The sequence below is a fragment of the Hyaena hyaena genome, unplaced genomic scaffold, assembly GCF_003009895.1.
Source record: "Hyaena hyaena isolate Hyena2069 unplaced genomic scaffold, ASM300989v1 scaffold_57, whole genome shotgun sequence".
NCBI lineage: Eukaryota > Metazoa > Chordata > Mammalia > Carnivora > Hyaenidae > Hyaena > Hyaena hyaena.
The window spans coordinates 554,198-579,969 of NW_024080690.1; the positions used below are offsets into that span (position 1 = coordinate 554,198).

A 25,772-nucleotide genomic window follows, 5' to 3' on the forward strand; every position below is an offset into this window, starting at 1 on the left:
CAGGCTCTGTGCTGAGCATGGAGCCTGCTTAGGATTCTCTTTCCCTCTCTCTCTGACCCTCCCCTCCCCTCAAAATAAATAAATAACTATTTTAAAATTGCTAAAATCAGAAATGAAAGTGGGAACCTTTCAAAAATAAAAGGATTTTAAGTGCATTATGAACAATTTATATCATATTCTTCTGTTGAAAAATGGGCAAAGGATTTGAATAGGTAATTCTCTAAAGAAATACAAGTGGCCAACAAGCTGAGTAAAAGATTCTCATCATTAGGGAAATGTAAATCAAAACCACAGTGAAATAGCACTTAATATTAACTGAGATGGCTATAATTAAAAAAAAAACCCTGAAAATAACAAGTGTTAGCAAGGATGTGGTGAAATAATCCTTTATACATTGATGGTGGGATTGTAAAATTGTGCAGCTGCTGTCTTACTGGTTCCTCATTAAGTTCAAATAACCATGTGACCCAGCATTTCTACTCTTAAGTTATATACCCCAAAGAATTGAAAACAGGTGTTCAAATGAAAACTTGTATCAAAATGTTTCAGTACAATTCACATTAACCTAAAGATTGAAACTACCCAATTGTCCATTAACAGATGAATGGATAAACAGATGTGGTATATTCATATGATGGAATATTACGCAACCATAAAAAATAATACAGTACTCATACATGCTGCCACATGGATGAACCTTGAAAACACTGTGCTAAGTAAAATAAGCCAGACGCAGAAGAGAACATATTATACGGTTCCATGTATATGAAATATTCAGAATAGGCAGATACAAAGAGATGATGCAAATTAATGTTTGACATGGGCTGAGGGGACAAAGAAAGGAATGGAAGGTGAATGCTCAGTGAGTGCAGGGTTTCTGTTTGGGGTGATCAGAATGTTCTGGAATTGAATATGATTGCACAGTGTGGTAAATATGCTCAATGCCACTGAACTGTACCTTTTAAAATGGAAAATTTTGTTAGAAGTATTTTGCCACAATAAAAAAAAAAAAGCTGTCACATCAACAAGAAGTTGCCTGTTTGGCAGACTAGTGATAGATGTGATGACTGGTGATATTAGCATAATTTGGGGGTTGCTATACATTATTATATGTGAAAGTTTTTCTAGGAAATAGGTCTCCTATTTACCCATACCCAACACGTATTTATTCCAGTCCTTCTACAATATAAACGAAGAAGCAGAGGTTGCTTTATACATTTACGTTTTATTTATGTGGAATAACATTGTAAGATTTAACATTTATGGTTCTAGGATTTCTAAATAATTTGATCTCAGTAGAACCTGAGTGATTTTTAAAAATCAGTGATGTGGAGATTTGTGGTTTACTTGAACCACAGCTTTGAATCCTGTTTTTTAAGGCTGCTGTGTGCAGGGCACAAACCATTTAGCTAGAGAATAAGTCTAGCTGCATTGTAGCAATTTAGCGTGGCCTTTTTATAGATCTGTTTTGAAGAGTTTAAGTTATGAGACAATAATACTGTATTCTGCTTACCAGAGGGAGCAGTCTGCTTACTTAGTTCTAAACACATTATAATGGACTTAATTTTTAAATTTCCAATTCTTGAAGAATCTTTTGAAATTTAATGTAAAAATTTTTCTTAACCACTTTTAGGCCCACCAGGCCTTCGAGAAGCTATTTCTATGTCCTGTATAACCAACGGGAGTGGTGCAAACAGAAAGCCAAGCCACACCAGCTCTGTCGCAATTGCAAGGAAAGAGACTCTTTCATCTGCTGCTAAAAGGTATCCGTTTGTAAGGGAAAGAAAAGTTACCATTGCAAAATTGTCTGAATGTGATAATTTTACTTTTGAAAAAAAAAAAATGAAATGGAGCTGTGTGGAATTAAAGTGAGCATGTCCTTTCAATTCTTTAACTCTGAATATAGACACCACCCAGATTGTACTCATTCAGTTTACATTCATGTAGCCTATGGAGTTGTATGAGGAAACTTTTGGTTCTTACTAAAGAAAGTGTTTTTATTTCCTGGTTTGGTTTTTTTCTTTTTAATTTCTTTTTAATTTATTTATTTTGAGAGTGCAGGAGAGAGTATGCATGCACATGTGCGCACACACATGCTAGCGGGAGAGGGGCGGGAGGGGCAGAGAGAGAATTCCAGGTAGGCTCCCTGGAACTCAGGAACCATGAGATTGTGACCTGAGCCGAAATCAAGAGTCAGATGCTTAACCAGCTGAGCCACCCACGTGCCCTTGTTTTTGTTTCTCTTTAACAAGCATTTGATGAGATAAGCATCATTATATTTAATTATTTAAGAACATTTTCTACAGCAAGGAATACATGTGATTACAGGAGTTTTTAAAGGAGAAATAGAGTCTTCAATATATATTTACATTTGTGGGAGGTTGAACACTATTATAACTTTTATTCTTTAACCATGGCTATAAATAAAGGCGTAATTCAAAATACTATATAGTACTGTGTGTGTGTGTGTGTGTGTGTGTGTGTGTGTGTGTGTTAGGGGATGGTAGGTAGGACAGTGGAAATACTGCAAAAATTATCAGTGAACTACAGATTTGCATTCTATATGTTCTTTTCATCAGTGAATTAACCTGTTGTTTCAATAATATTGCTTACAGAATTTTTCCACTTTTGTGTAATTCCTAGCAGATTATCCCATATAGAGTTTGGAGAGACCATAAGAGATCAACTACATACTCTTACAACTGTTTTCTTCAAAGAATAACTGAGGAGAAACCTTAAGTAATAAAATTATATTTAAAATGTACTGATAGAAAATGGCTGCCTTAATAAATTAATGCCAGTGACTTGAGTTATTCATCAGTGTGGATTTATAGATGATAACCAAACATTTGGTTACAGGAATGGTAAAGAAATAACAACATCTTTAGGTTATTTATTTACTTATTTATTAAGGATTTTTTATCTTTAAGGAATCTGTTTACCCAACGTGGAGTTCAAACCTTGATCAAGAGTTGCATGCTGGACCGACTGAACCAGCCATGCGCACTGATCTTAGGCCTTTTAAAAGCCCCTTATAGAATTCAATCTTTGAAGTCGTTGTCATTTTGGAATCCAGACTTTTCTCCTCCAAGGCATGCCAAAATGTATTATCTATGTTTCCCTTTTAGGAGAAAAGGACAAATTATAAGAAAATAAATGCATAGTGGAAATTTTTAATATTTTTAATAAATATCCTTGTTTTTAGTATTAGTTTGGATTCAGCCCATTTTCTTATGTAACTCAGGTCCTGTACAGTGATCAGTATTATGCACAATAGTAACTCAGTAATCTTAAGACTAGCTGAGCTTGTTACTTTACGGTGCAGAGCTCTGTATTTTGCTTTTAAATACTCAAGAGGAAAACTTCTGTAGGTTGTATGGGGCCCACATAAGATTGGTGTCCTGTACATTCAGGATAGTTTGAAAACCAACAAGAAAGGATTTCTAACTCAGTTTTAAATTTCAGAGTTAGTCTGATATTTTTGAAGTAGAACTGTATTTCTCAGGAGAACTTTTAAAAAACTGAACATGAAGTAGACAGTTGGAAGCCAGTCTGCAGTCATAAGTTATCAGAACTGAATTAAATTAAATGTCACTTTAAAAATTATATTTAAAAAATAAAAATAAATAAAAATTATATTTTAGCATTTTTAACTATTACTCTAATAAATGCTATATATTGTGTGTATTTGTTTAATATGTTCTTAAACATACTTCCTTGTGGATTTATGCACCTTATAGTCAAATTACAAAAAGTCCTTTGATTAAGAACTGTAGACAGTTGATAGTTTTCTACCTTTTCAACCATGGAATTCAGATCTTGATTCCATCTGTATTCTCAAAAATGTGCAGTATAAGGACTCTTATCCAATGATTGGGAATGGAGTGTGCTTTATTAATCAAGAGTCAAAGTGCAGAATCACAGGAATTTATACATAAATATCTTAAATATTTTAACTCTAAATATATTGACATATATTTGTCAATTTTTTTACAAAAGGCTGAGGCTCCTCTAATTGTGTATCTGATTAGATTCCTTGTTGACTATCTTGCATAAAATACACCCATAAATTATTTTTTGTAAATCATGAGTTTCAGTTTTAAGACAGTAAGAAATTTAAAACGCTTGCAAAACAGCCTATCTCATTTTTTTTATTTTTAATTTTTTTTAATGTTAATTTTTTGAGAGGGAAAGAGACACAAGCACAACAGGGGAGGGGCAGAGAGAGAGGGAGACACAGAATCCAAAGCATGTTCCAGGATCCGAGCTGTCAACACAGAGCCCGATGCGGGGATTGAACCCATGAATTTTGAGAGCGTGACCTGAGCTGAAGTTAGATGCTTAACTGACTGAGCCACCCAGGCACCCCCATCTCTCTTAGAATTTTTTTCTTCAACCTTTTTTAATGTTCTCACCTACGTAAAATTTAATAGCAGGGTTTTTTTGCTAACTGATTTCTGTGGAGTCTTTCCAGAGCATTCAGCTTGGTTTTCATGGAAATTACAGTTCTCTTTACGTGTATATTTTGTCAGTTTTTTTTGTATTTAATTAATTTACATAATTAAAATAACAAGTTTAGCTGGCATAAACAGGTTCTGGATTGGTGGGGGGGTCAGTTGGTAAATTCAGAACTGAACTAGCAGGAGGAGAAATACACAGAAGAAATAGAAATTAGAGAATAATCTCCTAAACATAGCATTTAGTGTGCCTTGTGCATCATTCAATATGTTTTACAGAGGAAATGGAAAGTGTCACTGATGCTCTGATTTGGGTAAGTTGACGTCAGCTAAGAGAGCTGCTGCTATTCCCCAGAATCAGCCATTTTGGTCCCAAGGGACAATCTTCATAGGATATTCTTAAAAATTCTTCACTGAAGATTTTTAATAGTTTCCAGAATTTTCAAAGAAATATTTTCACCATTATATGAAAGCAGTGTAAATTGTATTAGCTGTATGATTTAGCATTTTGAATTATAGAATAACCACTTTTTCCATGGCTTGATATATCTTTTATTTGTTTCAATATGTGTTGTTCCATGTTATACTTTATTTTACAGTGGTACAGAAAAAAAGAAAGAAAAACCACAAGGACAGAGAGAAAAAAAAGAGGAATCTCATTCTAATGATCAAAGTCCACAAATTCGAGCATCACCTTCTCCCCAGCCCTCTTCACAGCCTCTCCAAATACACAGACAAACTCAAGAAAGCAAGAATTCTACTCCCACCAAAAGGTTTTAACTGTCCCCGAGTACAGAGCTAGGGAATGGTTGTAATGATACCTGAATTCTGTGACTTGAGAAAAGATGGCTCTCCTTGGATTCCAATAGAAAAGCCTAGTGGCTTTACTGCCCCCCCCTTTTGTTGCTAAAATCTGTATTTTAGCATATTGGGGAATGAAGATTTAAGGTCAAAATTTCTCAGTTAAAACCGGAAAAAAAAATCCCTAAGTTATAGACAATTTGATGAAAGGAAAGCCACAATAACCTACTTTGAAACCAAACAATATTTTTATAATAAAATTACAGGATTTAAAAAACGTATATAAACTATGCGTAAATTTATAACCATGGACAGAAAATTGCCATGTAATTATCCTCATAATATTTTGGCATCATTACAACCTTGAACTTGAAAGGGCCCTTCTCAACAAATGGCTCTTCATTTTGACTGCATCTCAGTTGCAGTTTTGGGTTTTGGGAGGATAAGTTCTTGCTTGAGTAGAGAAATCATTTCACCTGGTCTTTTCTATGCTAAAGGCTTGCTTGAGGGCTTCTCTCTGTGTCTGTAATAATTAATATTTTAAAGTTATGAGAGGGGGAGAAGGGAGAAACATTCTAACAATGTGTGTGAGCCTAAATTGGGGATCTAAACCTGCATGCTGGGAGTTCAGTGCTACAGCTGCCTTGTAATCAAATATTTAGACCAACTTAATGAAATTTGCCTGCTTAGAAATGCTGGTTCAGGCTTTATGATTAGGTATAGATATATTTTATCATCATACTTCTGCTTGGAAATCTTAGGACAATATTAAACCATTCCCAGAACTAGCTAGGAAAATAATTTTAGTAAAACAAAGGATAACCATTCCTAAAAGATTTATAATATATTTTTATTTGCTCAATTTAATATTCTGTCTCAAATCCCTAATGGAAATTGGGAAAGCAAAACACTCTTCATTTGATTAATGCATGTTTTTTAACTTTTAAAAAATGCTTTGTCTGTGTATCTCACACAGATTCTCTTGCTGTCTAAATGGTTTGTAATTTTTTTTGCTTGGTATCATGTGGAGTTCTTCTTGGATATAGTTTATTAATGTTACATAACTTTGGATTGTGTGTGGTTAAAGGTGGCTTTTTTATAATCAAGCTCTTTAAGGTTCTGATTTGACTTGGTATCTTCTTTGTCCCAGATCTTTTTTTCAGCTTCTTAGGTCTCGTGGAAATGTGCTTGCCATTCTAAATTGCTCTTTGGATATACTGTTGCCAGAAGTATTGGAGACTGGATGAGTGGTAGGATAGTTAGCAATGCAACCAAAAAATCATTTATCAATCAAAAATTTCATTTACAAATATATGGAATCAGTGTTGATAATATATTTCTTGTGTTAAGTCATGTTTATTTCTGATCATTTTCTTTAAAGGATGTCACAAGAGCTTACCTTTAGTCCTACATTTTACTTCTAAATTGTCATTTGTACCATATATAATTAATTACACATGATATAAAACATGAAAATAGCCTTGTAATGACTTTGAAAACGTACAAGTTTTTTTTCCACAAATTCACACAGTTTTACAAATTATGAGAAATATTTTACTTAGGGATTTAAGCATATGGATTTTTTCCTATTAACAAAAAGTACAGATTGATTTTTTAATCAAGTAATATTTGTTCTAGCAAAAATTGTAAACAAGCTTGGTGAATGCCTTGTTTAACTCCTGCACTCATCCAGGCAGAACCTTTCAACTAATCCTTCCTTCTCTTTTCTGGATTAGCTTTAAGGAAATGTTAATTGCTGCTTTTATGTTCTGTTTAAGCTGTCAATTAAATGTCATTGCTCCTCAAATAATATTTCTCTAAGAAATTAATATGTTTCTTCCAGCATAAAACGACCACTGACAACTGAAAAGTCACATAATTCATGGGAAAATTCAGATGAGAGTCGTAATAAATTATTGAGAGCAGTTTCAACATCAAAATTAATATCAAAAGTTATAAAAAATTCAGATAAGTAAGTATTATACTTTCTCAGTTATCTGATAATTAATAAGTATGTGACTGTCATGCTTGCATGTCCAATTATATGTCTGTTTTGGGATCATTTTTTAAAAATCTATATTATAATATGTATCTTCTTTTCTTCTAAGTGTTCCAGAAAAAAAAAAAAGAAAGAAAGACAGCTGTATCTTCCTGTTTATGTTCCCCACTCAAATAATAAATCTCACTAATACCGTGAGATTTGGATTTTTTGGAAATTCTTTCTATACTTTCACTGTTTAGATGATCTTATGGGATATTCATTATTTTATAAACAGTATATATATTAATAGTTGAGTCCAGTGACAAACTTTTTAAAATAATGCTGTCTGAATTTCATTTCTAAAGATTTATCTTGGGTGTGGCCTAGGCACTGAAACTTAAACAATTTCTTTAGGTGATTCTAATGGTAAGCTAATTAAAATTATGACATAAATGTTCTTTGAATGTCTTCTTTTTTTGTAGGCATAAAGATGTCATCATCAACCAAGGTAAATTAAAAATCCTTTTTAAAAAATATTTCTCTTGCTTTACACCAGTTAAATTTTTGCTGTTAAAAATATTGACTTATTTCCATTCAGTGTACTTTATTAGTTCATAATAATCAAAGAGAAGTGCATTTATTATAGTCGTTTAAGAAAATGCCCAGTTTTTATTGTAAGATATGTCATTTTTGTCTCAACCAGCAAAAATGTCAACCCGTGAAAAAAACAGCCAAGGTAAGAATAAGCTACACAGTCGGTCGCCTTGTAAGTTAATTTCTTCCTGGATCTCTTATTTGGCTTTTCATGTTTTTACTATCTGACTTTCCTCTTAATAAGAGAAGTACGATAATTGGGACTAGTGAATCCAACTACTTTTCTAAAAATCCCTCTTATTTCTGGAAGCCCTGAAGTTTCAAGGTATATCATTACAAAGAAGTATAACTATTAAAGAGAATTTTCCCCTTTAAAAAAAAAAAAAGTTGTACTTAGAAAAGCCATTTAAAAGATTGATCAATTTTAACTCAATTTCCTGTCTTGCCAGCCTCATTGCAAATAATCACTCATTTCTTGAAGCTAGGACTGAATATATAATGAGTCTAGCAAATCCATTTCCTCTTGAATTTTTCTTTTATATTAATTATAATTTCTGGCTACTTGCTGTTGTTGGCTTGTTCTGACCAAAAAAGGAGAGCAGACTGTGTAAATGTGTATTCAATTTAATTGCAAAGTAGGTAAGTTCTGTTACATCAGTTTTACATTCTCCTTAGATTGCCTGCAAATTTAATTGAAGCATGCTGTTCTAAATGAAAGCATGTTCTTTCTGTGCATGCTTTTTGCAGCTCATTTCTATGTATCATAGTTATTTTTATTTTCTGGGCTATTATTATATTAACCAGATACAGTGTGGTTAAAATTTTTGTCAGAGATTAACTTGATGGCTATGGATTTTTCCTATTTTTTATTCTAATAAGAAAAGAAATATTTATAATCTTCTTTGGATCATTTGTTTTTGCATAGAAATTCTAAATGAAGTTGATTTTTGCTGTCAATCTTCTACAGTTAGGTCATACTTTCTTCCTCCTTTACAAATAAGTATAGCTTAAGTAATGGTTGAAATAAGGAAAAAATGAAATGTTACTTATAAAGACAATTCTTACTATATATCAAAACATTTTTAAAAAATAGAGATAGTGATGAACAGTGGAAAAAGCTGTGAGTGGAGAGTCTCTCTTTAGAATTTGGTCTTAGGTCTTCTGCATAATAGCCTTGTGACCTAGACAAAATGACAATGTCTCTGAGTAGTTTTCTGATCTGAAAATAATACCTATAAGGCTTACTTAACATGACTGCTGAAGAATAAAATAATGTATATGAAAGTACTTCAAAAATAGAAAACATTGTAACTAAAAAGGTGCTATTATTACATGTTTTGCTAAATAGCTCAAATTTTTAAAATCATCATAGAGCTGCCTGTCACTTTCTTAGGTTGTGGTATGTTCTTTGGAAGGAAAACAACGTAAGATTAGTATATATAGGTGAGTGGTTTGTGTTGGTGACAATTTTCAAAGCCATTCAGGTAAGCAGGCAAATAAATATACTTAAGAGGGAAGGATTTTGCTACAGAAGCATCACTAAGCAGGATTTTAGTCAGTGTCTAGGAAGAAGGATGGAGTGAAAAGCTAAAAAAGAATACAGAAAAATAAATTCTGTTAACAAGAATTTTAGCTCAAAAAGATTGTCCCAGATGTTGGAATTTATTAATGTGAAGTGTTGCTTGCATTCACCCCTGTTTTTGGAATTTGAGTCTATTACTTTTCCACTTCAGTCAGCTGTGTTTTGTCTGGATATAGACTGTATCACCAGAGTGTCCCTTCATAGGGAACTCTTGTGCTGCAGCCTGTGAGGTAGTTGAGGCCTGACTATAATTGAGACAGAAAGAGATAGAAAGAAGTAGATGGAGTCTAGATGGTTTAAGAGATAAAATAGGTAGGATATGGGAAGTAAGGAACAGTGAGAATCTATGAAGGCTAGCTTGCACAACTAGGTAAGGGGTATTTACTAAAATGAACATTTGAGGAGGAGGAGGAGATGTATGGAAAAGAATAATAGTTTTGGATTTCAATTACTATAAGACTTAATCTACTTGTAGAGATGTATAGCTAGCAGTGTAGTATAAATGTTGAAACATAAGTATTTTGAAATCCCGAGACCAGTTTCACCATTTACTTAGCTTGTGACCTTGAGCAGGTTATTTTGCCTTCTAAAGTCATTGTTTTCTCATTGTTGAGACCATAATACTTCCAGGAGTTAATATAAACATTAAAGATAAAGTATAGTACCTGGCACATAGTACCAGGTAAATTTTAGTTAATATATGTGAGTCTGACAGTTAAAATCTTGCACTCAGATGTGTGGAGTAAGATGAAAAGATAACCGTTGAATAGATGATCTTCATTTGATATAAGTTGTAGTTACATTTTTAAAGTTTATATTCATTTTGCCTGGCGTATTTTACAACACATTTTTTATACTTTAGGTATTAATCCAAAATTATCATTTTTGGACAATCTTTTAAAAATATGATTTATTAATTTCTTTAGCTCTTTTTTGACAATGACAAGTGTGACTTGGTCCAAGCCATCTGCTTTGATTTGGGAAGAAGACTATTTACATTTGGTACCTTAGGTGAGTGGTAGCAGAGAAAAGCTTGACCTGAAAGGCCTGTATCCTTCAGCCACAACCCAGTACAAGAAGAGCTATTAAACTGCATATTCTGATCAGCACTCAGGCAGAAGGAAGAGAACTGTAGTTGAAAGCAGTAGGAGATGGAACGGAATGGGATGTGCCCAGGACAGTCTAAGGCTTGGTGTGGAGGGCAGGATAGGTTATTCCTCCAAAAAGAGGCTCTTACGGAGTTCATTCACTCAGATCCCTGAAATGTAAGTTGGATTCTGCTCCCATAGACTTAGCACATCAAGTTAGACTGTAAGTTTTCCTATAGGGTTGTTAGATGTAACAGATAGGTTCTGATACAGTGCTATTCATTTGATAAGTTATTGACAAGTCTTCTGAGCTAACTTAATGAGGCTATAAACACCTTTTATAACATTATTGGGGAAAATACATAACAGTCTGACAAATTTTGTCATAATCAAACTTAGTATATTAGCTCATTCTTATAATAGTTATCAAGTATATTACATTTTTTAAAAATGAAAAATAAATGTCACATGCCATCCTTTCTAGAGGAGAATCTGAATATCTTCAAATTATGGCATGTTGCTGGGTTTTTTTGAAGCTTGAATAATCTTAAATCATTTTCTCTTATAGCATCTTAAACTTATATTGTTTAGAATTAGCACGTAATTAGTCTGATCATGTTGAATGACTCAGATCCATACTGGAGAGGTATCTGCTTAATTGAGGAAAAAGGAACTTATCAGTCACCAAAGCACACTCTTACTTTCCTTCATAGAGCTGCCTCACTGATGTAAGCTTAGATTCATTCTTGCATTACTACCAAATCGATGCAGTAATGTCTTGACTAAAGGTTTGGTTAGATGGGAGAACATTTATTATAATATCTTAGAGAATTGAGATGTAACTACTTCTTGCTAGTTATCTGACTAAAAATGACTACAGATGAAAAATACTTTAAAAGTTATTTTGAAATATATACTATCTAAACCCCTTCAATAATTCAGTATAGCAAAAAACAGTTGTTTAGATAATCTGAAAATTCATTTACAAAACTGGGAAAAGGAAAGACAGAGTGATCTTGTCATTTTAATAGGTATTAGAGTTCTGATATGTTTCTTTATTCTTTATCAGATACACATTTTAAGCATTCCCTCAATTAACAAATATTTATTGAGTGCTTATTTTGTCAGGCCCTGCCCTTAGGCACTTGGGGATACAGTGGTACAGCCTCTTATATTCTACATAATAAAAAAATAACGTGTCAGGAGGTAATACATATTGAGATCTAATGAGCAGATAAGTAACAAAAGCTTCATTAGGCATCTCACTTAGGGAAGTAAAGTGTTATAGCTGAAAAAGTGCAAGAATAGTAAACATGAGTCCTGGTTAGGGGTGAACCATAAAAAAGGTTAAAGAATTGGGATGCCTGGGTGGCTCAGTCAGTTGAGTCCCCGACTTCAGCTCAGATCATGATCTCACGGTTCATGGGTTCCAGCCCCATGGCGGGCTCTGTGCTGACAGCTCAGAGCCTGGAGCCTGCTTCAGATTCTGTGTCTCCCTCTCTCTTCTCTCCCCCGCTCACACTCTTGTCTCTCTCTCTGTGTCTCTCTCTCTGTCTCTGTCTCCCTCCCTCTCTCTCTCTCAAAAATAAACAAACATTAAAAAAATTTTTTTGAGTTAAAGAATCCAAATACTAAATGATTTGAAATTATGAATGTGAGTTAGGAATTTGCCAAAGGAAATTATGGGGAAAAGTGAAACATTATTCATCTGAAAGTGAAGTTTTCCATATATCTCTGAGGCCTTGACCCTCAATTTCCTCCCATATAGTAAGGCTCAAACTAGATATTGCTGAGAGTCTTCTTTAATAACTTTTTAAGGCTCTTTCTTGCAGCAAATAGAAAATGGAGGACAGCCCCCCGCCCCCCCCCCCAAACTAACTTGCTTTCATTCTACCTTTTAAAGAATTTCAATGTAGGTGCTTTTGTTCATGCCATGTGTTGTTTTATGACTTGTTGGTTCCAGGCATGGTCTGTCCTAAAACCTGATCACACCTGTGTAAACTGAACATTGTACCTGAAAGAACAGCTAAAATTTATCTCTAAGAATATATAGGATAGCAGTGTTCTGCTGACACTGTCTGTATATTATGTTACCTACTGAGAGGGAGGGAGTGTATTATCACCTCCTGAGAGGTTACGCAGTTTGAAACAAACCCAATAAGTCAAAAGCCCATAGTTGAGCTACAGGTAGAATTTATCCTTGTTACTAAGATCCAAAACTTTCCAATTCCAGAATTTAGGAAGAAGAGTGCTAGCTTTTAGTCTGTTCCAGTGTGAATAGGAAGAAAGGGCAGGAAACCAAATATTGCATTTCCAAAAAATATACTCACTTCTGAAATTTAAATATTGGCTTATTTTAAATAGGCGACATAAACATTACTTGGATCCCTAGGTCTGAGCTTTGTCCAGATATTCTCTATATTTTAAAAGGAAACCAGACAGGGGAACCTTTTCTCTGTTAAAGATTCTTTGAGTCCTGTGAAGCAGAGATCTTATTTCTTGATGTTTTTAACAGTCTTATAGATTAAAATGTCTAAAGACTGTCTAGTTATTTTTTTAATATAAACAACACAACTTTTAAGAATATGTGTTCTTGGGGCACCTGGGTGGCTCAATAGGTTAGGCATCCAGCTTCAGCTCAGGTCATCATTTCACAGTTCATGAGTTCAAGCCCCATGTCCTGCTCTGTGCTGACAACTCAGAGCCTGGAGCCTGCTTTGGATTCTGTGTCTCCCTCTCTCCCTGCCCTTCCCCCACTCGTGCTCTGTCTCTCTCACAAATAAATAAACATTTAAAAATTATCATAAGAATATGTGTTCTTGACATCCGCTTTCGTTATTTTCAGCTGAGAAAAAAGTTCCAACCTGCCTCTTTTGGAAATGGAGAATAAGACTTTTTGTAACAGACCATGATAGTCTTGTGCATATTTATTTTATTCTGGCTAAAGACTTTTTCATCCATTTTGTATTTTCACTACCTAAGGGCATAAGCTTTTTAAAAAGTCTGGGGGTGCCTAGTGGCTCAGTTGGTTAAGTGTCCGACTTCAACTCAGGGCATGATCTCACAGTTCGTGAGTTCGAGTCCCATGTCAGGCTCTGTGCTGACATCTCAGAGCCTGGAGCCTGCTTCGGATTCTGTGTGTCTCTCTCTCTGCCCCTCCCCTGCTCATAGTCTGCCTCCGTCTCCCTCCCTCTCTCCCTCTCCCCCCCTTCTCTCTCTCAAAAATAAATAAAAACATAAAAAAATTTTTTTTTTTAAGTCTAATAAGTTAGGGGCGCCTAGGTAGCTCCGTCAGTTAAGTGTCTGACTTTGGCTCAGGTCATAATCTCATGATTGGTTTGTAAATTCAAGCCTCGGTTCAGGCTCTGTGCTGATAGCTCAGAGCCTGGAGCCACTTTGGATTCTGTATCTCCCTCTGTATCGGCCCTCACTCTCTCTCTCTCTCTCTCTCTCTCTCTCTCTCAAAGATAAATAAACATTAGAATAAAGAAGTAAATAACAAAAAGTCTAAACTAGAAAATGCAGTTAACCAGAAAAATCTCCAGTCTTCAAGCATGTCGATGAACTGAGAGTGCATAGTTAGAAATCCATTCTGTCCAGAAATGGCAGTTAAACTCCATTATTGTGTTTCTTACTCTCTCACTTATTACTGTTTTCCTGAAGCACTTTGAAAAGCATTCTGAAACTTGTGATTAGGCTTAGCAAGAAAGAGATACAATTCATCAGTGACACATACTGAGATTGCAAGAACCATAGCAAATCACATGCCATGTCCCTGAACTGTACTCCTGATTGGTTCTCACAGAACAGCTTTACCAGAAATATTCTGTTGACTATTTCGTTTAATAAAGCTTTTAAAACTTTTTAAAGATGGTGAAATATTTTAATCTTTCTAAAAATATATACAAATACTATAGCAAGCACCCATATACAAAGGACTCAGATTTCTTAAATCTTTATTTTGCTTTGATTCAGGTATATATGTATGTATTTAGGGTTTTTTAATGTTTGTTTATTTTGAGAGAGAGAGAGAGAGCAGACACACCAGCAAGGGAGGGTCAACTAGAGAATCCGAAGCAGGCTCCTTGCTGACAGTGCAGAGCCCTGACAACCATAAGATCATGATTTGAGCTGAAATCAGGAGTCTGTCACTTAACCAACTGAGCTCCCCAGGCACTCCAGCTCAGGTTGTTTTTTAAGAAATAGAACATTAAAGGTGAAGTTGGAACCTCTCCTTAATTCTGTTTAGTTAGAATTTCATATACAGGTTTTTATTGTTTCCTTGGGACCTCCTGGTTCTCTTCCTGCTATAGTTAATTGAGAAGGAGTTGAGGGATAAGTATTTTCACATCTGAAGTTTCTCTTTTGAATGTCTTTATTTTTTCTGAATTTCTTATTTTTAAAAAATTCTAACTTGGTATATTCAAATAAAATGAAAAAAATTTAATTCAGTGCTTAAAATAACTTTTCTTGGGGATATAAATGAAAGATTTGAGGGAGTTTTAAAAATACAATCATATTTTGCTTAGCTCAGAAAAGTTTTTGGGGTGCCTGGGTGGCTCAGTCTGTTGAGTGTCCTATGCTCACAGTTTGTGAGTTCAAGCCTCGCATCAGTCTCTCTGCTTTCAGCACAGAGCCTGCTTCAGATCCTCTGCCCCTCCCCCGTGTACACACGCTTTCTTTCTCTCTCTTCCCCTCCCTCAAATATTTTTTAAAACAATTTTCAGCAGTATAGCAACAAGTTTTTTAGAAGTTTTATGTGTCTTATATTGTTAGACTTAACTTCCTTCCCATTTTTCTCCAAAGAAAACCTTTTTCAGATAGTAAAAATGATCCAAAATGCTTAAGCAAACACCCATACCTGATTAGCTTGAAGTGATATTAATGATAGTCACAGTTGTAAACAAAATATAGAAATCTGGTTAAAGGAGGTTTAAATTCAAGAAAGTAACTACAAGTGGACTTTTTACTCCAATTAGTGTAAGAGCTGATTAGCAGTTATGTTAGTCTTGGTTAATGTCTCTTGTAATAAGCTCCTAAAAGGCTAGGTTCACTTCTTCTATATTTTCATTGTGTACCCTCACCTCACCTCGCTACCCCCACGTCATTAAGAATTCCTTAAAATTTACCAGCCAGTAGAAGTCTGAACAAAGAAAACTAAGGTAACATTTTACTCCTTGGTCACATTTTTCAGATCTGAGTTCTTGTCTTAGCAAGTAAAACATAATACATAATACAGTAATACATAATATTTGGCAAGCACCCCAACCAAGAATTTTTTAAACTGTGAAATTAGATTATATCCTTCTCTAAGTCCACATCCTCCTTTTTTATTTAGGGATCTACATTTAATCTGTTTTTATAAGTAAACCTTTGAAAAGGGGTGAAATTTAGTCTTTATTGTACAAATCAAGTTCCTTATTCAAAGTCCAGAGATTCTTGCAGATTACACTGTTTCATTGGAATTTTAAAATATTAAACTATTATATAGTATAATTGAATAATTAACTGGGACTTGAAATCTTTAGAGAATAAATTCTTTTTGAGAAAAGATTTTAGCCTACCCAAAATGCTTTTTGTCACTTTCTGCTATAAAATTATAGTCAGTGTTTCTAGCCTCTTGTTTATCCACCCGTTCTGGAGCTTCATGGTTTTGAGGAATAGAACTGTTAGTTCTATAGAAAAAACTCAGACCAAGTAAAGATTCCCCAATTTTCTGTTTGCTGGAATTAGATACCATCACTCTCTCCTACATTATAGTTAAATATAAAATTCAAATTCCAGATTTGGGTTAGCAGGGAGGCTCTTTGGGTCTAAAGATTGTAAAATACAAATAAAAAGTGAGGGGTGCCTGGGTGGTTCAGCTGGTTGAGCATCCAACTCTTGATTTCAGCTCAGGTCATGGTCTCACAGTTCATGAGTTAGAGCTCCATGTTGGGCTGACAGCACGGAGCCTGCTTGGAATTCTTTTCTCTTTCTCTGCCCCTCCTGAGCTCATGCTCACTCTCTCTAAATAAGTAAACTTTAAAAAAAATAATAAAATGCAATTTTCTAAAATGGAAACTTTGGGGAGAAAAATCTGTTAAACTGTAAGCACTGTAGACATTCAGAAGTCTCTCTGTATGCAATGCCCTTACACAAACAAGTACAGTCATTGTCCAAAACCAAAACTCTGCTGTTGCCTTTGAAAGCCTTTGTGGGTGTTTTTTTTTTTTTTTTTTTTTTAAACTCTTAAGTCCAAAAAGGGAGCAAGCTTTGGCCAAAAAAAAAAAAAAGCACTAGGGGAACTGATCATGGAGCAGAGTATGCCCAACACTAACTTCCTTCTCCACTTTTGCCTTTTACTATTAGTCTATGAAAGATTAATAAATTTTACATAGTATGTTTTAAAAAAGTAACTTTGGGGCACCTGGCTAGCTCATATGGTAGAGCATGCAACTCTTTTGATCTTGGGGTCTTGAGTTCGAGCCCCATGTTGGTGGTAGGGTTCACTTAAACATGTAAGTAACTTTAATAACCAGTTGTTTGTATCTATATGAATCCTTTCAGCAATACTGCTTTTTCAGAACACCTTAGATAACTATCACAAAAAGTTTGGATTAAGGAATATGAAGATCATTTTGCAATTTGGAGCACTTTACAGGATAGGATAGCTTAGGGGAGGTGCTAGAGTAGGAGATTAAATTAACAAGACCTAAGCAGACGGAAGGGGAAGTGCCAGCAGTGAGGACAAAGAAAGGAAGTGTTAACATCAAGTGTTTCAAATTTCTGCCTAGCATTCACTCTTCCCAAAGATAGTAAGAGGAGAAACATCTTCCTCTTTTGTAATCTCTCTGATTTCCTTCTGTTGGGATCCAGAGCTCAAGTGTCTACTATTTGGATTGTAAGTAAGGTATATTGTCAGATAGTTGGACTTCTGTGGACCAACCTCAGGACCTTACTACTGTCTGAAAAGTACTATCCAGTAGAAACCTATGTGTAACACATACATAATTTAAAATGTTCTAGTAACAGGGGTACCTGAGTGGCTCAGTCGGTTAAGCATCTGACTCTTGATTTCAGCTCAGGTCATGATCTTGAGGTTGTGAGATCGAGCCCCACATTGGACTCCATGCACTGAGTGAAGCCTGCTTGGGATTATCTCTCTCCCTCTCTCTGCCCCTCCCCTTCTCAGCTTCTCTCTCTCTCTCTCTCTCTCTCTGTCTCTCTCTCTCTCTCTCACCCCCCCCCACACAAAATAAACATTAAAAAAAAAGTGTACATGATAGAATCAGAATTCTAGGTCATTTGCCCATACATACTATTCTGTGGACAGTCGTTTTAAAGCTTATGAAGAGATATTCCAGTGTGTTAAATCATGTAAGCAGTTCCTAAACAGTATTCAGAATGGTCACAAATCCTTCTCAAAGGGAAGGAAATAAATATTTCTTCAGGACCTCATATTATCCTTTACAGTGTGAAGTCTTATTTAATTAATCATAATCACAGGTGGTAAATAGTAGTATCATTTTGTGTTATTAAGAAAAAGAGTTCAGAGTCACACAACTAGGAAGCAGTAAAGCTGGAACACAGATCTCTCGATCAGTCTTTTTCCAGAGCTCATGTTCTTTCCACTATAATGTATTGCCTTCCTCAGTCTCAGGAATTGTTTGTGGTTCCTAGATGACCTACTTGGCCTCCAACATATATACTGCCAGTTTCCAGAAAGGGAAAGCACTTTCATCCTGACATGTATTGCCATTTTTATATTAGAAAAGTTGACAAGCACTAGATAATTCCTTTGCTTTTACTTAGTTGTTTGTGCTGCTAAAGGAATAATTGATAAATAATAACTGACAGAAGAATCATTACGGTATTCTTAGCTTTCTCTCTTCGCAAAGGACACCTTTTATTTTCTTTGATACTATTATTCCTTACCCATTCCCTTCCCTTCCCTAGTTATGTGATCTCTTCTTGGTGGTGATAGAAGCATCTACTAATTGTTTTGTTTTTTAATTCAGAAAGCATTTATGATATATACCCCTGATCACAGATCCTGGAGGAAATTCCAAGGGACAAGATATCTGCCTTTAAGAATTTATATTCTTTAGGGGCGCCTGGGTGGCTTAGTCGGTTAGGCATCCGACTTTTGCTTAGGTCATGATCTCACGGTTCGCGGGTTCGAGCCCCGCGTCGGGCTCTGTGCTGACTGCCAGCTCAGAGCCTGGAGCCTGTTTCAGTCTGTGACTCCCTCTCTTTCTCACCCTCCCCTGCTCACACTGTCTCTCTCTCTCTCTCCTAGAAATAAATAAAACATTAAAAAAAAAGAATTTATATTCTTTAAAAAAACAAACAAAAAACCTTGAAGGAAAATTAATAACAAATTGATCCCTGTAAGAAAATGAAGTGTACAAGAAAGGACAAGGAGACACAGATAAAGATGATTGCAGAAAAGAAATAGTTGCAGCTGGTAATCATTTAGTTCTCATCAAAGTCCAGCTGTGCTAAAAATCATCAGGAAGCAGAGCCCACTCTTAGATTCAGAAGTAGTAAAGACCTACATCATGTGGTGTGAAAACTGTGGTGTGGGTGGTCTTAGCCTGTTCTTAGATCAAACCATGAGGCCAAGCACAAGTGAGTAATAATAATAAAAATAACTTGAACTTCTAACCCATAATGAGCACACGTGTTGAATCTGACTCTGAAGAAATACTTGCAGACATTCATCAAGTAATTTATCTTTCCTTTTTCCATGATTTGCATTATACAAACTATTGAATTATTATGTACTCTTCTCCTTAGTAGGTTAGGTCATTATTAGATATCCTAGAGTTGTATCAGCCTCAGGTTGATGACCACATTTCCAGTCTGTTTCTAATGCTATTTTTTCATACCAAGCCAAACAAATTGGTTAGGTGCTAGATGTTTCGTAGGCTTTTGTACTGAATCCTTTACTTTAACCTTCCCATTCAGATTCTCTTGTAACTATTTAACAATCACTGTCAACATTTATTAAACTTACCTATATGTAGATCATTGGAATGCTGGGCCAGGGATAGGTGTTGTTTTTTGTTTTTAAGAAACAATCTTATCTGTTTAGTGAAGTTTTATTTCCTTTTGTAAAAGGTACACAATAAATATTGATTTGAATCTAGACTTGGCTTTAACATTTTTAGTTTTAGATTCTTGCAGATCTTACAAACAACAATTCGTTCTATGTAAATAAAAGATGTTTTAGAACCTATACTAATTAGAAAACTGTTTCCTAGCACTGTCTTTTAAAAATGTTAGCATGTTGTAATTGAATTGAATTGTTTAGACCCAGCCCAGTCATGCATTGAGGGAAGTTGGTCTTCTTTCCAGCTGCACCTACTGTGTGTAACAGAGCTCTTGTTTTCTCACTGCATCCTGACTCTTCTCCTCATGATATATTCTCAGGCCATGTTGTTTGTATGTCATTAAACATCAGTAAGTTGATCAAGTAGTGTGGTGGGTACAGTTGTTGTCAGCCCTGATAATTTCTTCTTTTCAACTGTCAGAAAAACTTCGATCATAATTTTTTTTTTTTTTGCATTTTTCTACCTCAAAGTTCCTGACCTCCTTGTTTAGTTTAATTGTGAAAAATAGGTATTCTCACTTAAGGAGATGACCATTATTTTTTTCCTACAGTGTATTAGACAAGATCTTTATAAAAAAACAATTAAATGTGAGAATAGAACTATGAATTAACTATTTTTGTCTTGCTCTTACTATATCACCTTAAAAATCCACTTTTCTAAAAAAATCCACTTTACTGTGTTCACAAAACTGACTTAATTTTTGTCTTGTGTTTCAACAGAAGGAGAATATGTTAAAATGTTTATGCGAGGTCGACCAATTACAATGTTCATTCCTTCTGATGTTGAAAACTATGATGAAATCAGAACAGAACTGCCTCCTGAGAAGCTGAAACTGGAGTGGGTGTATCCTTCCCTACTGTGACAGCAAATGTGTCGCTTTGTCTTCATTTTAAGAAAAATTAGTTTGCCTAACCTCCATCAAAATTGTTTTTATACAAGGGGCGCCTGGGTGGCTTAGTCGGTTGAGGGTCCACCTCTTGATTTCATTTCAGGTCATGTTCTCATGGTTCATGAGATCCAGCCTCGCATCCGGCTCTGCGCTGACAGCACGGTGCCTGCTTGGGTTCTCCCTCCCTCTCTGCTCCTCCCCCGCTCATGATCACACATGCACACCTGCTCTCTTGAATAATTAAACTTTATTAAGAAATTGTCTTTATACAAGAAAAGTGTAAGTATACCAACCACTTGAGAAAGTAATGTTACCTCTCATCCTCTACATATTACATGTATTTTTCTAATAGCAATGTAAAACCACCCAAATTATAATAATTTTGGATAGGGCAGACAGTGTGCTGTGAACATCGTGTCAGGTACTTACGGTGTGGTGGAGAAGGCATGGGAATGGAATCGAAGAATCAGCTCTGCCACCCCCAGTGAACCTTCCCTTACTCATAAAAAGAAGTTAATAACTCCTGCTTCACTGAACTGTTGTAAGAATTAAATAAGAAAACATCAGTTTAGCATTTTGTAACCTGTGAAGTAATGTAAATTATTTTATAAAGAGCTGAAATTAACAGGGTTGATTTTAATTCCAGAATTAATTTCTTAGCCAGACTTGATAAAAACTGACTATATAAGAGAGCTCTCTTAATTTCACTTAGAAATTTTTCTCTCAGAACCTTTGAGAAATTCTGCAAAGCAGAATGGAGTCAGTAGTTTGACCTCAACTTTCTGCCTCCATTCTTCTATACCCTCTTCCCCTGTCCCTTGAATCATCCCCTCCTTTCCACACAAATTAGCTTGGGAAAACTCACCAATCCTGCAATTCTATACAACTTTTTTTTCCTAGTGTTTATTTTTGAGAGAGACAGAGTGCAAATCGAGGAGGGGCAGAGAGAGGGAGACACAGAATCTGAAGCAGCCTCCAGGCTCTGAGCTGTCAACAGAGAGCCCATCGTGGCCTCGAACTCCTGAGCCATGAGATCATGACCTGTGCTGAAGTCGGATGCTTAACCGACGGAGCCACCCAAGTGCCCCTGTCTTATTCATTATTTAGGTCATTTTCTCTGCCCTTCTTTTGATCCCTGTCTTCACTTTCTCTCCATTTAAATTAGGTGTTCCCCCATCGCTTCTCGGCCTTTTGGCTAAGATCAAGTGTAAATTAGGTGTTCCTTCTGTACTGTTACTTTTCTTCCCACAATTTCTAATGATATATTGGTGTTTGTTTTTGTCATCATTGCCAGGGCCTAAGCTCCAGGGACAACAGGCATCCATTCGTTTCGTTCAGAACTGTATGTTCAGTTCTATGCCTGCCACGTATTAGGAACTCAATATGTATTTGTTTGGGGAATGAGGAAACTAAGTTTTGTACACGTTAAAAACTCAGGGTTGCACCCTGGCAAGTGGCAGGACTTGAGTTTCCTAGTTCTGATGCATTCTGGTTTTCTTTATGCCTTCCTGATTCTCTTAGGGATCCGTGAAAAACCTGTTAGTTTACACCTTAAAAATGACATTTATTAAAAACCTTGACTCTTGTTTAAGGTATGGTTACCGAGGAAAGGACTGTCGCGCTAATGTTTACCTCCTTCCTACTGGAGAAATCGTATATTTCATAGCATCAGTAGTAGTACTATTTAATTATGAGGAGAGAACTCAGCGACACTACCTGGGGCACACAGACTGTGTGAAATGGTTGGTATCATTTAACACTTGTGTTTTTCCTTGTCATTTTTGCATTTCTTTATAATTGGGGTTTTTCAGAAATGATTTCTTCTGGAGAGTGCAGATCTTATGGATATTATGGGCATTATGTAGAATATATTTTTAAAAAGCACTTTAATATGGGGAAGCTGTAGTGGAACTTTTCTTAAGATAATTTTAACTGATACTACTCTTCTGGAAAGTAATGAGCAGTACATACCAAGAACAAAAAATTTACATTCTTTTTTTTTTTTTAATATTTTTATTTATTTCTAGGAGAGAGAGAGAGACAGCGTGAGCAGGGGAGGCTCAGAGAGAGTGGGAGATAAAGACTCTGAAATAGGCTCCAGGCTCTGAGCTGGCAGTCAGCACAGAGCCCGATGCGGGGCTCGAACCCACGAACCGTGAGATCATGACCTAAGCGAAAGTCGGACGCTTAACCGACTAAGCTACCCAGGCGCCCCAAAAAATTTACATTCTTGATAAGCTTACCCCTTAGTTGCAAGATGTAGAAAGAGTCTAAATGTGGAGGAAGACACCTTTAAAAAGAAAAAAAAAACTTTGCTAGTCACTCATATATTTATCACGAGAAATGTGGGCATAGGTGCTGCACAGTTTTCAGGTTGTTCTTAAAAGTTTCATGCCCCAAATTTGACTTCTGAGAGTTTAGCATTAAGACCTAACTAAAAGGTTGGAGGTACTATGTATGAATATGTTCATTGTTTTCCTTTGTATAAAAGTAGAAATGGTAGAAGAGCTGTTAATAAGATGCATACAGATGATGTAACAGAAGGGGGAAATGCTGACGTTCGACACAGAATTTGCACAGTGCAGCACTGCAGCTTCACTATAATAAAGCCATCTGCATGTGCGTGCCTATGTGCAGGACTAGAAAAGAAGGGAACTGGAACGAATGAAGACATGCCACAGTTGTGAATACATACTTTCTTCAAATTTAGAGCGCCATTAATTTGTTTCGTTTAGCAAAGAAGGAAAAGGTAAAACTGAAAACTTAGAAAAAAAATCTAGATGATAGATGTTTATTTGATTTGCTAAAGAAAATAAAACAGGTCACAATGAGAATTCTTTAATAATTAAAAATGTTTGAAAATGGATAGATGTTGATCCTAAGGCATATTTTCGGCTGTTTGTAATGTTTCCCATATTAAAACTGATTAAAACTGTTGTTAATACTGCTTTTTAGCCTTGCTATACATCCTGACAAAATTAGGATCGCAACTGGACAGATAGCTGGAGTGGATAAAGATGGAAGGGTGAGTGGCATAGTGTTCTGCACGCTGTACCAGTGACAGTGCCATTAGAATGGAATTGATAGTAATTTTAACCGCAGCTCATTTACTTCATTCTTTTAAAATTTGGCAGCTAAGGGATTTCTAGTATAAGTAGCAGGGAAAAAATAGTAGCATGTAAAAAGATTCCAAAAAACAAAAGAGAATCATACTACTTAAATATTTTTCTCTAAAAGTAAGAGTTCTCCTAAGGAAACTATTTACTTGTAAAGTTGGGAGGACTTGTAAGCTTATTTTATATATATATATATATATATGTATATTTTTTAACATAGCATAACTTATCAGCATTTGCCAGAAGATACTGCATTTTTCACTATGTTGATGGACCTCTTGATTTTATATATGACTAGAACTGATAACACTTTAAAAATATCAGTTCCTATTCAGCATTATTAAATTGGCTTGTATAATAAATCCCTTATTTGTAAGGATCAGCAGTGAATATTATTGATGACTAACATGTGTATGACTTTGCCCATGACATTCTCTGGCTTCAGTTTATTTAAAGAAAAGGAGTTGGAATGGTTATAATGGATAACTTCTAAGGCCCCTTTCAGTTCCAGATTCTTTTTAAGAACTATTCGGTTAGCAATTTATTGGACACTTACTAGAAAAACAGTATTATTTTCCTAGAAATGAAGGTAATGTTAAAAGCAGAGTATCCAGAGCAAATTTGCCTGGGTTAGAGTCCTAACTCCACCTTTTAATAGCTGTATAACTCTGGTCAAGCTGTTCAAATCTTCATGTAAGTTTCTTCATCCGTTAAATGGTAATTATAATAGTACATAGTTTATGGGATTAAATGAATTAATACATGTGATGTACCTAGAATAGTGTATGACATAGTAAATAGTAAATACTAAATCATTTGCTGCTACTATTATTATCAGTGTTGTTATTTTCTTGTTTTCATGGTATGAGGAAAAAAAATGCCTGCTCAAGATTCTTTGGGGTCATGTCTAAATGTAGTAGCTATTTTATATTAGATGTTTATCCAGGCCTACTGTTTTTGAAAGATGGCATGTGGTTCTGTGTGATAGTACTATTTACTTGCATCCACCTGAATACCAGTTAGTCTTGCTATCTTCCCCTTGTTTTTGCAGCCTCTGCAACCCCATGTCAGAGTGTGGGATTCAGTTAGTTTATCCACGCTGCAAATTATTGGACTTGGGACCTTTGAGCGTGGAGTTGGATGCCTGGATTTTTCAAAAGCAGTAAGTAACAATAAAGGAAGTAAGCAAGCTTCACAAAGAAGCAGAAAAGAAGCTAAAGCTCAGGAGTGTGTGTGTGTGTGTGTGTGTGTGTGTGTGTGTGTTCATAGAAAGTGATAACTCTGAATTATTAGCTATTGCTTAGCAGTGACCAGCATTTTAACCTAAGTACTAAAGTACTCTTGTTTAAATGGGATACAGGTTATTATACTTAATTATACTTTTATTCTTTTCTAAACTAGGATTCCAGTGTAGTAGCAGGAAATGGCATATATATATAGCATGGTCCAAGTGAAATAAGCAGTAACATGTGCTTTTGCTTCAGCTTGAATCATGGAAATCTTATTTTACTTAGAAAATTTACAGACCTGAAAGTTGGCCAATTCTGCTAGAAAAGAAGTTACTTATGTTTAATTTATCTTGTTTATTTGTGTTAATGTAAGTCAGGTATATCATGGAAAACTAAATTGCTATTTGAATAATACAAGTAACTAGATGGTAAGGGAAGTTAACCTAGGAAACAAAATTTAAAATAGAAAACTTTTTAAAAAGAATCTTCATTATATTTCTGAAGAAAATAATTAGTATTTTATTTCAAGGAACTATTAGTTTAAAGGATCTGGGATTATATCTTAATGTTGGCAGTTTTAGTAATATGGTATTTCTTCTTAGAAAGTCAGCCTTATCTAAAAAGTTTTAAATACTTTAATTGACTTTTCTTCAGGATTCAGGTGTTCATTTATGTGTTATTGATGACTCCAATGAGCATATGCTTACTGTTTGGGATTGGCAGAAAAAATCAAAGGGAGCAGAAATAAAGGTAAGTAAAAAAAATTTTTAATTGAGCATTATTTTTTAGAATACCTTGTTTTTCAGATCCTTGAAAGTATATTGCATATCCTTAAGTTTCAAGAACATACCAATTGACCATATCATTAGATTTATTGATTTGTCATCATTTTATGGTATTAGGAATACTGTTCTTAAAAGTATTCTTTTTTTTTTTT

The 25,772-nt window shown here is 35.1% G+C and overlaps 1 protein-coding gene across 5 annotated transcripts in view; it reads left to right on the forward strand.

Moving 5' to 3' along the window:
• The window catches only part of EML4 (EMAP like 4), a 155,281-nt gene that overhangs the window by 83,731 nt on the left and 45,778 nt on the right, over nt 1-25,772 (forward strand). For 2 of the 5 annotated variants that reach the window (XM_039231683.1, XM_039231681.1), the window contains exons 3-12: nt 1,634-1,763; nt 5,057-5,230; nt 7,102-7,230; nt 7,722-7,747; nt 7,943-7,975; nt 20,321-20,444; nt 22,083-22,232; nt 23,446-23,515; nt 24,658-24,768; nt 25,490-25,585. In XM_039231683.1, the coding sequence (XP_039087614.1) occupies nt 1,634-1,763; nt 5,057-5,230; nt 7,102-7,230; nt 7,722-7,747; nt 7,943-7,975; nt 20,321-20,444; nt 22,083-22,232; nt 23,446-23,515; nt 24,658-24,768; nt 25,490-25,585 (1,043 nt within the window). The remainder of the gene's footprint in view (nt 1-1,633; nt 1,764-5,056; nt 5,231-7,101; nt 7,231-7,721; nt 7,748-7,942; nt 7,976-20,320; nt 20,445-22,082; nt 22,233-23,445; nt 23,516-24,657; nt 24,769-25,489; nt 25,586-25,772) is intronic. The other 3 variants (XM_039231682.1, XM_039231686.1, XM_039231687.1) reach the window with 3 other exon arrangements.